This window comes from Paracoccidioides lutzii (assembly GCF_000150705.2).
Source record: "Paracoccidioides lutzii Pb01 unplaced genomic scaffold supercont2.1, whole genome shotgun sequence".
NCBI lineage: Eukaryota > Fungi > Ascomycota > Eurotiomycetes > Onygenales > Ajellomycetaceae > Paracoccidioides > Paracoccidioides lutzii.
This window is the reverse complement of record NW_015440947.1, coordinates 939,664-952,300: the sequence shown is the minus strand read 5'-3', so window position 1 is coordinate 952,300 and position 12,637 is coordinate 939,664. Positions and strand designations below refer to the sequence as shown.

Sequence of the window (12,637 nt, the reverse complement as noted above, 5' to 3'; positions counted from 1 at the left end):
ACCGATGTTGGAGGCCAGAGCGATGCCAAGGATGAGGGCTTTGGAGAAACGGGAGTCTGTGGGGAGATTTCGGAGCATTGGCTGATTTTGATGTCAGTTGGACGTAATGGGTTGTTTGCAGACGGAGAAGGCAGAAAAGTACTAACCTGGATGATAGAGAAGCACAAAACAGGAGCAGCAACATTGCTAATGAACATACTCAATATCATACCGACAAACATGTTCGTGAGGAGAACAATCCGCGGTTTCGTCCCGGCTTTACTCAGGACGAACGTTGCCATTCTGCGGGCTATGTCATATTTCGACAACGCAGCTGCCAGGGTAAAACCACCGAGTAGAAGCATAATGACTGGTGTCCACATTGCCGCGAAAGCAACTCCAGTGGCCTCCTTAGAGTTTAGGCGGTAATAAGGCTCTTCTTCAGACCGCATGATACGGAGAATGACCACCAGAAAAGGGACAAGTAGTGATGTAACGAAAAGCGGGATCACCTATATGTATCATATATTGTCAATATGAGTCTACATCCAGCATCACTAATGAACGAGATAGGCTCCGTGCTAGAACTTACCTCAGTAGACCATAATAAACTGACAAAAACTAACATGGCAAGACAATTGTTCTGTTCCGGCGTCTTCATAATCGGGAGAGCCAGCATGACACCAAAGACAATCACGATGGCCACCAACATGAAAAACGTGGAACTGAGTAACCACGCCGGCACAGGACATTTGCCAACAGGTGTGACAATCTCCTTCGTCGTGGGTTCCTGCTCATCGCCTTGTCTCTGTGCAGTCAGGGGATCCTGATCTCCGGCAAGCAGCATACGTCGCACGCCCATATTCGCAGCCTGTGCTTTGCGTTCGATCCCAATCATTTCTCGCCAAACAGTATTCCGTTCCCACACAACATGTTCCCTAAGATGTAAACGCAATTCCCTCTTAGAAAGCGCAAGATCACCCTTGGTGACGAGATCCGCATAAATCTTCTCGATCTTAGCAACGTTGTCATTGAGCGTCTCCATAATGGGATTTGTAAACGGGTAGGTAGTGGAGACAGTAGTGTTCATATACGAACGCCTCAGACTGCGGTCAAGGGTTTTATCATATTTCTTCAAGGCCTTGGAGAAGCCCGTTCGATTGAGTTGGATGAATGATTTGAGGTCGCAGAGGGAGACATATACGCTAATGATACGCTTCTTCAGCGTGATGCCAGTATGATACAAGGCAGAATAGTTAGAATCGAAGAGGAAATCGTGATCATGGTCCAGGCCACCGGGCAAGATCCTCGATTCGCTATTATCGCTCGCGGTGCAGTGGAGTGGTTCACGATAATGTTTGTGATAGTCCTTCCAACTGGAGCGACGGCGACCATCTCGACTCCGGGGTTCATCCATATCAACATCATCGTCACTAGAAACATCGTCGTTATTAGGCGCATCGTCACCATCCGCAGATACGCTGTGGGTGCTAGCATGGGCATCCCTGCGTTGCCCGCTACCACTACCACCACCCTCGCCTCCACCTTCACCTCCACCAAAACCAAAACTGCGGAAAATGCTTTCATGACGAACCCAACCACCGGTACTAAGCTTTCGGGTTCGGACCATGGTGTCTTCAACTGAATCCATGTCCGACCCTTTCGTTTCTTCAATGAACGACTGCTCATCCTTGATGACGTTCTCAACCTCCGTGTAGAGCTCCGTTTCAGTTTGACGGTAGAAAGTACATATCTTTTCTAACTCCCCATCAAGAGCACGACGGAATACGGTATCAGTGTCGAGGGAGGAGTCGAGAAGGGGCGCAGACTCAACATTTTGGCCTGCTTCGTCAACCCGATTGACTTGCTTTTCAAGGGAGTATATCCTGAGTACAGACAGGGAAGAAAAATGCGTTAGCACTTATAAGTAAATAAATAAAAAAAAAAAAAAATTAAATAGAACAAAGCTCTAATATCCATGATTGTGGAAACAATACGATCCTAGACGAATAGAACAGAAATGCAAATAGGGAAAGGATAGGGACAAAAGCAAAAACTCACAATTTTTTTGAGATTGCTGTAGGCAATATAATGGCTACTCCAATCCGGCACCGCATTGAACTGGATGCTATGTGAGAATTTCATGATGTCGTCGTCAATTGGTAGGGTCTCCCAGCGAGGTCGTCGTTTAGTATTGCTCTTCCTATTCTGATTCCGATCCCTAGGAGCTCCCTCCTCCTCAAAATACCCTTCTCCTTCAGCGTCTTCCTCTGCTTCCCATCTATGTACAAAACTCCCAGACAACACTAAAGAAGACAATGCCGATGTCCTCCCTGGATTCCTCCGAAGGTCAGCCCCGCTAAACCGGGCAAAATAACCTTGAACCTTCTCCCACCACCTTATCGGAGGAGCAGCTGTATCTGTTCCTAATGTTTCTTCCTTCTCGGCAGGGCCGCGTCCGTCAGCGTGTTGGTTGCGTGGCGGGGATGTTAAACCGGCAGAGGCAACAACAGTGTGTTGGGTGGAGGAGGGGTGGTTGAATTCGACCAGCTCGATGCTACTGGGACCGAGTGAATGAGCCAGGGCGACGTGTGCACTTGGCCGGTTAAATATAAATACGTGATCCTTTGTTTCGTTAGACGAGCTTCGGCTTTGCTGGGTTGTTTGGTAGACGGTACGAAGTTAAAAAAAACAGAGAGGTTATTTAGCTAAATAGTGCAAGGCGATGCATACATTGACAAAACGCTATCAGTCAGAATGAATGCCTTGTTCTGGCTCGTGCGACGATTTTGTCTTTGCTGGATGTAATCTTGGGAGGAGAGGAAAAGCGCCGAAAGCCCGGGAACTAGAAATTAATAACAGGAGTTCAATAAACGAGGGGATGAGTCTAAATATTGCTGTCAAAGTCGAGTCTGTCATCCAAGGAAAAAAGAACTCCACAGCAAATATTTATTTAATTGTAGGCCAGCCATTCAACGACCAAGATATTTAAACTGTTGCACACTGCCCATGCACTGTTATATCATTGTCCTTCCCATTGCCAACAATCCCCCTACAACTACTGAGAAACACTATCTAGATTAGATGATCTTGGATACGCTGTTTCCGATGAATCTCATTTGATGCCAAGCGCGACAGACGTCTACAGCCAGCGAACCACGGATCCTTCTTCTGGCCGCCTCATTCTTCTATTTTACCCTTCTTTTCCTTGAATGTCCTGGACCTGCAGCTGCTCAGTGGCTGGACCCCCCGTACGGCCCCCGCGCAGTCCCGTGCGGGAATACATCGAAGCAATTGGCTATTTTCCTGTTCGAGGTTCAGGGCCGTTGAGAGGGCTTTCTCCCTTCTCTCCGGGACAAAAAGACAAAACTGATCCTCAATATATACTATACGATCCCCTCTAGCGTCAGCGTCTCATGATGTTGCTCTGATCCGTTGGGCCAGGCGGATTGAAGATTTGAGGGAAGGTTGAGTTGAACTATGCACGCTCTCAAGGTAGGTAGGGCTTTTTCATGGGGAAGCCAGCCACTGCGCCCCGGCCGACAGCTGGATGATTGATTTATTTAATCCGGATCCCCCCCCCCCCCGTGTTGGCTGGGAAGAGATGAGACTCAGCGAGGACAGATGACTCGAATGGTCTCTCAACCCATGCTGCCTGTTGGGAGTCTGTTTGCTCTCATTACTATCTACGACGCCTTTCAGGGTCATCAAACGTTCACCTGTGATTTCCAACTGATCATTACATATACATACTTGTGCACATCGCCTCCTCGGCTGCTGCTTACGTTTCAGACAGGAATATGCTTTTGCAGAGACATATCTCGAACATAGTACTACCCCCGTGGACATGGGATGTCATTAGATGATTGATTTATTAATAGATTATATCATTCTATGTATCCTGACAAGAAATATTCACTCATCCATGACCTACCCTGGAGCTTTCACGGGGCTAGTCTTCTCTCCGGCTGGAGTGCCAGTCTAAACGGAACGGGAAGAAATACACCATGTCAGCTTAAGCCCATGTGGGATATACGTTATATCGGTGTATATCAAGTGTTCCGACATGCTAGATATCTTAAAATTGGAGGATCAACTTACCCTCTACCCATTTCTTCACAAACTCAACTTCCTGAGCCTGCGCATCTGCCACGGGTCGAGGCGGAAGATCTGGCGTTGTTTCATTCGGAAACAAACCATTCTCATCCCCTGCAAATTTTAACAAGAATTTCTAAATCAACTATTTACACGAAACAAAGACCAAAGCTCCATATCCAAAAGACGAAGGAAAAGAAAGGTAAAAGAAAAAGAATCTCACAGTGATGCCCTCCCCCCTCAATCAAAATAAACGGTTTATCAATGGTGTTTTCTCGTGGTCTCACAGCATCCGCATGAGGTGACGCTGCACGCCAGGCGTCGGCTTCTCCGTCGATGAAAGCCAGCCGCTCATATTCAATGTCGAACCCGCCGTATTTGTTGATCCGCTCAATTTCCGGCGGCTTGAAGATGCCAAAGGCTTCCCGGCACATGATGCTGGCGTACTCGAGGTCAATCATGCGCGAAACCATGGGCATTCGGTCTCTGGGGACTGTGCTACCGACTTGAAGGTACCCCCATCTAAGAAAAAAGAAAAGAAAGAGAAAAAATTAATATCAAGAGGGTTAGTCGGAACTTTGGGCGCAGAAACCAGCGAAATCCTTCATGGCATTGAATCTATTCCCACACCGGATATGGAAACTGAAACAACAAGGAGTGGTGGCGGTGGTAATGGAGGAGGCTTCACTTACTCCGTGCAAACCTGATAGGGCCAGCACCTATTGTCCGCTTGGGAAAGATCAACATCTTTAAACCATGGCCGCTCATGTTGTCCAAGGCACTCATCCAGCGTCTGATTGTGTGATTTACAACCAACTACCTGATCCACATTAACAAACCCAGCAAAGTTAAGCAGCCGGTTCGTGAGCGCACTCATTTGGGCAAAATAACCTGCCGCAGCAAGGAGCGCCTGTGCCTCCCCGCTCAAATTTCCATTCTTATACAACAACTCATCCACGGTGATGTTGCCGCAGTAGAAGTCAAAATTTGGCAGCGAAACTTCCGGGTCCCAATTGCGCGCCTGCCAATAGGTTATCCCAAATGAGAGGACATATGCAAAATCATCTATATGTGTCAGATTTCCCAGATTAAAAAATGATTTCAATCTTTCTATAATCTTTGCGTTGTTTTGACCCATTACGATTCTGTCGACCATGTCCACAAATTTCTGTGTTGTGGAGATACACTCTGGTGGGCCATATCTGCGGACGGCTTCGAAGTATTCCCAAAAGTCATAGATGGCTTTAGGCACACCGGAGGATGAGATGGCGCCCCAGAAGATATCCGGGTATGAGACGCGGAGGAAAGCCTATAAATAGGGGTGAGCCGTTGCTGGTTAAGAGGGTTGATTCGATTTGATTTCTTTCGTTTCTTCCCCTCCCGTCTTTTCTTTCCCCCCTCCCACATTTTTCATTTTTTTTTTTTTTTTATATTATTATTATTATTTTTTAACCTTGTTACTCTCTTTTTGCAATGGTAAGAAAATGCAACAGGAAACAAGAACCTACCACCTGAGCCCCAGCATACGAACCCCCATAAATAATCCACGGCGCCTTTTCCCCCTTCGCCGTCAAATCCACCCCCTCAAATCCTTCAAACACAACCTCCTGCGCAAAATACGCCGAATCCGCCATCGCCTGCTCAGTCGTCAAGAACCTCAGGTTCTCCGTCGATAGGTTCGCGGTGGGGAAGCTCTCACCATAATAGCGATGTTCAAGAATTACTCCCAGGCCATTAGTTGCCTCGGAGAGAATTTTCATGATGCCCTTCTGCAGGAAGGGCAGGCGGTTGACGCCGCTCGTCTCGCCGCTGTGAAGGACGATTATGGGGCCTCCTTCTTTGTAATGGCTGGCGTCGAACCAATAGCGCAAGTCGAACTTCTCGTCTGTGTGTGGTTCATAGCGTGAATCGTAGGGGAAGTGATCTATGGGGACTTTGATTTTATGGGGTTTGTAGAGGCCTTTGGGGTCCGGGGCGATGGAGCGCCCTGTGAGAAAATTTCTCTTCTAAAAGATTGCATAAGTTAGTGTGATTGGGTTGGGTCAGAGAGTGATATGGGTTTGTATGCAGCAGATTTGGACTATTTTGTCATGATCTGTGACCAAATATGTCCCAATGGAAGCTTGGGATATGAGCCATATATGTGAAATATGCGACAAGAAAAAAAAGGAGATGATACTCCTAGACCACGTCCACTCCGTGTACCAGCGAAAAAATCATCAGTCAACCTTGCGCTTGCGACAGCCAACTGTATCAACCCGAACAATAACAATACAAGGTGTAAAGTCTCCACCAGTCTGATAGCCATGGCAGGGTGCGCACTCAATTTGAATCCAAATCTCAAAAATCACGGCAATGATGGAGCGACTCTCCTCTAGAATTCAAGAATAAAAGAAAAGCAGAAGAAGAGGTTAAGAGAGAAGTCTTCCACCCTGACGATCTTTAAAATAGCCAGCCATTGGGCTGCAATACCGATTAAGATATTGTCCAGGCTTCAACCAATCCATGGACACTACAACGGGAAACCAAGAGGTTTTTAACAAGATCTACATTCTCAGCACAAGTTAAAAGTAATCCGGCACGCAGAAATAACCATGAAGCATCGTCCATGCAGATGCAACCATGCATGTATGAACTCCGAAGAGGCTACCAGCATTCCGACTTGCACTCAAATATACACCAAAATAATCTTGCATCTTGCTGCATCCTAGACCAACATGATCGAACTCTAAAATGAGTTGAACAGCACCTCAAATCTTAACTCACCGCTTCAATCACTGAAAGAGTTGGTTAAACCTCACCAAGATGAAAATTGATGCAAGATTCTGAGTGACTTTTCAGCTAACTTGATAATTCACAGTTTTTCATGGCAGCCTTCTTAGCAGGCATGGAGATGGTATCCCAGACGTGGGACCGGGCTTCATCCATGGGGACGATATAGGCTATATTAACTTGCCATTAGTCCTTGAGCTAAGGCGCAACAGACCGTTCTCACATTATTGGCCCGCCTGCCACGATGAAACCTTTAAAATATAACTAAGGATCTACCAATGGATTATATGCAATGTTATATTCAAGTCCAAGCACCGTGATGGTGAAGATAAAGTGGTAGACCGCAGTGCTTAAGCCCTGGCTCAAGTAGCTCAATATGCCATTTACTGTAATTGCGCACCACGTACGGAGTAACTACAGTTGGCTTTCATCCCTTTCATCCTGAGCCACGAAAGGGCATCCAAGGAAGGATTTGGGTCAGGAACAAGATGATTTGTTTTTCCCGTCGCAAATTGTTTCTTACTTTGGTCCCTCATGCCGCGCCCAGCTTATAAATTATAAATTACCTTATCAGGGGCACGGCACAAACCCCGCTTGAGAACAAATTAACCGCCCAACGTGCGTTGCATGTGCGCTGTATGTACGCTGCGGCAGACATCGATGCCATGAACAAGATGGATAACAAGTTTCACGATATCATACGGAGTAACTTTGTGTAAAAGCAGCGAGGGACGCAGTCGCGACCCCTCTAAAATTTCGGTTAAATGAAAAATATATCAACGGATCCTCCAGAGCTGAAGGGATGGTGAAGATCTCCACTCCCCTCCCCGCATCTTTGCATCTTTCCTCTCATCTCTGCTGCCTTACCTTTCCTTTTTCAGTACGTAGCGCATCGGAGGGAGTCGGGACTGCATGGATTCATGGATCCCTGCGTATCCATCCCGATGTAGGCTCCTCGGAGGTCCTCACTTTAAGGACGCTGATAGGCAGCCTAAGCAGGTGTTGAGACCGACTGGAAAGTTCTCACAGAAGCCTGGTAGCCCTAGTAAATACTTGACTGAAGAATCAAGATCTGTGTCGGAAAAACCACTCGCACGCTGCCGTGTTCTAGTAGATGCTTATCTATTATTTTCCAGGCAAAGAGGACTGGGAAGGTTTCGGGCCCTTTGACAGTGTCTGATGTTGATTTTCCGTGGGCCTCTTCTCTTGATGGATGATAATAGATAAGGATGGATATATGTATGTAAGTGTGTACACTCACACATTGAATTTTAACTCCGGGAACCAAAATTTGGGGAGACACAGAACATCTTTTGCGAGTGGAACAACGTGTTTTCGTCTGTGTTACTCGGTTTTATCAGCAGTGCATAAATGACAGCATTTCGCAGTGCTACACGAAGAAGAATATCGCCAAATCGATAGGGATGAGGGGATAGATGCATAGGCTCATGGGGGATTGCAACGGATTTTTATATTCTGTCATAATTTAAGAAGGGATATTCTATGTCAAATGGCATGGTCCCGACTCTCATCAGGTGAGGTGGTGATTTGATGGCTGCCGTCTTCTCCGTACACGATTAAATATATCCCAACCACCGCCTTCCACCGATAATCAACCATAGCCCACATTCTTCTAATGTCATCTTCCGCAATGATTGTGAGAGTAAACATTTATAAGTATTAAAAAAAGAAAAAAAAAAAAAATCCAAAATCCTCTAAAGCCCCGTAAGACCCGACGCCCATTATTTTAGGCGCCGTTTATCAGGATTGTTCATTATTACTCATTCTGCATGGTTAATGCGCCACTGATCACAAGCAAAGATTTATGCATACGTGCATCACTCCGTATAAAAAATTAGCACACATTACCTCATACTTCATACCCCAGAATGTTCTCATCGCTATGTACGAACAATAGCGCATCCTCAGGGGAGGTTTTGTACGGGGCACATTGCTGCTTAGTAGACATAGAGGCAGTAATAGTAATATTTTCACAAGATTAGACCGGTCTATAAACATAGACGCAATGATAAGGATAAATCTATCCATCCGTGTATAAAGAAGCCCTCGTCTTGACGCTGTAGAATTATGCTGCATATATGGATTGTAGTAAAGGCGCAAGGCAGGGTGCCTACAAACATCAGTACTCCGGTATGGTCCTCGGGTGAGGAGGGGACATATCTTCTTGCCTTCAGTCTCCCTAACCAATTAGGACGGAAAAACATGAAGAGGCATTGTCAGTTAAGTTGTCTCCGGCTCTGTTTCCCTTTTCCTTTCTTTTCCAGCTCCAATTCCATCCCCCCTCCCCATGTTTCCTTCCTTCTCCTTGGTCTCCTTATTTTTAAGGAGACTAAATAACCTACCCTACCCGTCTTACACGGAACAAGAATCGAATTGAGATTGAATATGATGACGAAACATCCCCTCCATCCGCCGAGCTCAATCAAAAAACCGAGTGTTGAGGCAACTCAAAAGGGTGACATAAGGAAGAGACGCCCCACTTTGAGAATACGGATTGCCGACATCGTCTGATTCTGTGCACGCGATGATTTTTTTCGCACATGGCTTAATCGCGTTTGGTGAGGGAAGGATAGAGCGCTAATGATGAATAGGAGAACATCTTGTTCCTTCTGCCCACTCTCTTCGAGTTGATTGAAAAGGGCTGAAGGGTAGTGAATGGAGTATGGAAGTTAGAACGAAATGAGTTGTGGGAAATGAATCAGAGAAGAATGACATAAATGAAAAGAGCATCAGAAGCGAATTTGTATCAATTTTGTTGTTATAAACCAGGACTGCAGCAAGAGAGAGAAAAAAAAAAAAAAGGGAAACACAAAACAAAAGCCGGAACCAGAATCATTCGACACAACTCACGACCTAATATCACAGCAGTCTCCTTACCTACTCAACTTTTTCATTCCAATTAGTCCGAACTCCAAGGCAAACGAAAATTTTGACGAAATCAATACTATCAAGATATTTGAACGTCTTGATCAAGCCCTCAGCGCCTCTTCTGCAACATGCCCCTCAAAGCAACAGCCTCCCCTTCCCAGCGAGCAGCTTGCATCTTCAGCTCATCCCTTTCCTTACACACCCTTTCCAGAGTCCGTTCCAGCTCTGCAACACGGTCCTGCTGCTTTTGGCGGAAGCGGCGAGCAGCAAGGGTGTTGCGCCGACGCTTGTCCGCAGCAAGGTCTGCTGCAGTTGCTGCGGCTTTTGGAGCAGGGGAACGGGTTGCTTGTGCAGTAAGACGGCCAGCTTGCGTTGATGGAGATGCGGAATTAAGGGTGCTAGTACTTGAAGGGGATGGAGAGGTGCTTGAGTTTAGGGTCAGGGGAGAATATGTCTTTGGTTGAAGTTGGTAAGTGGGGGCTTGGGTTTGAGATGGGAAGGTTAATTGATGGCATTGCGTGGGATTGATGTCCTGGTTGATAATGCTCTGAGAGGTGGGAATATAGTCATCATTCTTCAGGTTGTTTGACGAATGGTGGTAATCTGGCGGAGAGTATAGCGTTCTTGGTAGTGCGGGTGCCTCGAAGGAATCTGAAATGTAACGTATTAGAGAAAAATTCCAGTGTTATATAGTTTCACATATGGGTATTTAGGGGATGAATGGACGGCTATTCAGTCTCACAAGCAGCCAAATCCACCTATATATATATAATTGGAAAGAAAATAAACAAAGGAAAAATAAACATATATAAACTCACCTTGCGCATTGTTTAAATAGAGCGATTCATCAACTTCTAGCTCATCCCCTACAGAATATGGGTGTACTAGGTCATATTCCGAAATTTCAACGGGAGCAGGTGCATCTGATAACGGATTCGACAACATACACTCCTGTTCACTTTGCGAGCCGGTCCCTGTTGAAAGCAGGGAAGCGTCCAGTGGGTGGTCATGCTGGTCGAAGATATCAAGACTGACATCAAGAAAATCCAGCCAGGGAGATGCCGGAGCGGTAGTGGTGGCGGCAGAAGTGGCAGTTTGTGTTGGAATGAATCCCTCTACAGACAAGGGGGCCGTAATAGAATTAGAGGGAAAATAGTGGTCAGGAAAGGGATCATTCCCTCCGTTCAGCTGGGTAAAGTCTATATGTTGATAGTGGTATTGTTGATAAGCGATTGACGAGGGCTGCTGAACAGAACCCGAAGAGCAAGCAGATACAGGAGAATTAGAAGAAGATGCAGTTGCAGCTGGAATGGAAGCATGGACGGAAGCAGCCGTAGATGCAGAAATAGAAGACGGTAAAGACTGATGGTAGTGGGATTGAAGAGAAAGAGATTCGTCGGGCGGCAGCCCCAACGGCGCAGCATCGAAATTACTACGGTTGACATGGCCAGCATTGCGCCGCTGGGGGTGAAGGGGGTGGCTGTGGTGGTGATTATGGCGGTAGGAAGGGGACAAGGAGGGTGGATGGCTGGTAGAATGATACACATTGCTTAGGAGCAGCTGCTGCTGAGGACATGGTGACCGCCATTGTTGTATGGTGGGGTGGGGGTTGAGATAGGCCCGTTAGCGGGGGCAGGAGACGTCGTCAACAACTTGCTTGGCCTTCTCGCCTGGTGGTTTGAAGAGGAGAAGAAATAGTAAAAGAAGAAGAGAAGAAAAAACGGAGGAAGCGGAGAAAGCGGAGGTATAAAAAGGAGCCTCGTCGCCTGCAGGATGGAGCGAGGTTCGGGTGAGGCTTTGGCGGTTGGTCGCGTGGATTAGGGGTGAGTCAGCCGCTGGAGTTCTCCGATACATGATACATCAACATAACATCGCAACCAGGGGATCAGAATGGGCATCGAATCAGCCAACATCGCCCCTTACTCTGTCCGCACCAGTTGAGAATGAATTCAGTGCAAGCTGGCTAGGGGCTGCACATTGCAGAACATCACCTAACTCAATTCATTCAAACCATTGGAGGTTACCATTTTCCTCTCCATCTGGTTCGTCTGCTCACGACGATCTCTTCTCAGCTAAGATGATATATGTATGTACAGTCCTGTATATACTAAACTTCAGTTCTCTACGAAATGGAGGGCTTCTCTTTTTTGGTTTAACCCCCTCCCAACTTGTAACCCCTTGACAACATTGTGACGTTGTCATGCATAACTTACGAGGCGAACGTCCCCTCTTTCTTCTGTTGGAACCATCAAAGAATCACAACCTCCTTCGTGGGCTCAAGAGGCGGTAAAACACGATTACGAAAACATTCCTCTATCTATTCATATCTATAATCACAGGCATTTTACGGAGTCCACACATGGGAAGATACGCAATATTCGCGTTGCACCTTTCCTTCTGATGCTATTCTTGCTTTTCTCTTGATCATACCTCCAATGCCCCTTACATATATGTGAATAGACCACTGAAGGTACCATATCTGATCATTTCCTAACCTTGAAAACTAGCCCACCGGTTTTGGGGAGGGGGGGGGAGGGTTGGGGGTTGGGGGAAATGTCAGTCCATTTCATCATCCTGCCTGGGGAAGTGGATTTGTTAGGCGTCAGCGCCAGGTAGGACTCCTAGAGAAAAGAAGTTCCGGACACGTTACAGTCAATGTTTTAGGCGGATGTGCAAATCTTCCACAGAACAGGATATTCCACCGAGGTTGCCTTGCGCATCGTTGTTGGCTGTTTCCCACGGCTGTTCAGCGACGTCTCAGCCGCTACATATAAGACCAATTGCCATGCTCAAGCAGAGGGTAAGGGAGGTTGATTCAGGTTATCAAATCTCGACCAACAACTTATTTCGGTATTTTTTTTTTTTTTTTTTTTTTTTTTTTGTAAATCTTGAAATCCTATGT

General features: G+C 46.5%; 3 protein-coding genes across 3 annotated transcripts in view; all 3 read right to left on the bottom strand.

Annotated features, from left to right (window-relative positions):
• Positions 1 to 2,990, bottom strand: part of PAAG_11079 (hypothetical protein) — a gene marked incomplete at both ends in the record, with an annotated part of 4,029 nt that extends 1,039 nt beyond the window's left edge. The window contains 6 exons of the mRNA XM_015846787.1: positions 200 to 491; positions 572 to 1,865; positions 1,943 to 1,980; positions 2,041 to 2,629; positions 2,713 to 2,824; positions 2,984 to 2,990. Of these exons, the coding sequence (XP_015703591.1) occupies positions 200 to 491; positions 572 to 1,865; positions 1,943 to 1,980; positions 2,041 to 2,629; positions 2,713 to 2,824; positions 2,984 to 2,990 (2,332 nt within the window). The remainder of the gene's footprint in view (positions 1 to 199; positions 492 to 571; positions 1,866 to 1,942; positions 1,981 to 2,040; positions 2,630 to 2,712; positions 2,825 to 2,983) is intronic.
• A 1,041-nt stretch (positions 2,991 to 4,031) lies between these two features.
• PAAG_00258 (hypothetical protein) lies at positions 4,032 to 6,382 on the bottom strand (the record flags this gene model as incomplete). The annotated part of the gene is made up of 6 exons (XM_015843959.1): positions 4,032 to 4,048; positions 4,081 to 4,188; positions 4,298 to 4,596; positions 4,767 to 5,383; positions 5,583 to 6,080; positions 6,254 to 6,382. The coding sequence occupies 6 exons, from the start codon at positions 6,380 to 6,382 to the stop codon at positions 4,032 to 4,034; spliced, it is 1,668 nt and encodes a 555-aa protein (XP_015700294.1).
• A 3,462-nt stretch (positions 6,383 to 9,844) lies between these two features.
• PAAG_00257 (hypothetical protein) lies at positions 9,845 to 11,323 on the bottom strand (the record flags this gene model as incomplete). The annotated part of the gene is made up of 3 exons (XM_002797672.1): positions 9,845 to 10,386; positions 10,554 to 11,196; positions 11,279 to 11,323. The coding sequence occupies 3 exons, from the start codon at positions 11,321 to 11,323 to the stop codon at positions 9,845 to 9,847; spliced, it is 1,230 nt and encodes a 409-aa protein (XP_002797718.1).
• Between the last annotated feature and the right edge of the window lie 1,314 nt (positions 11,324 to 12,637).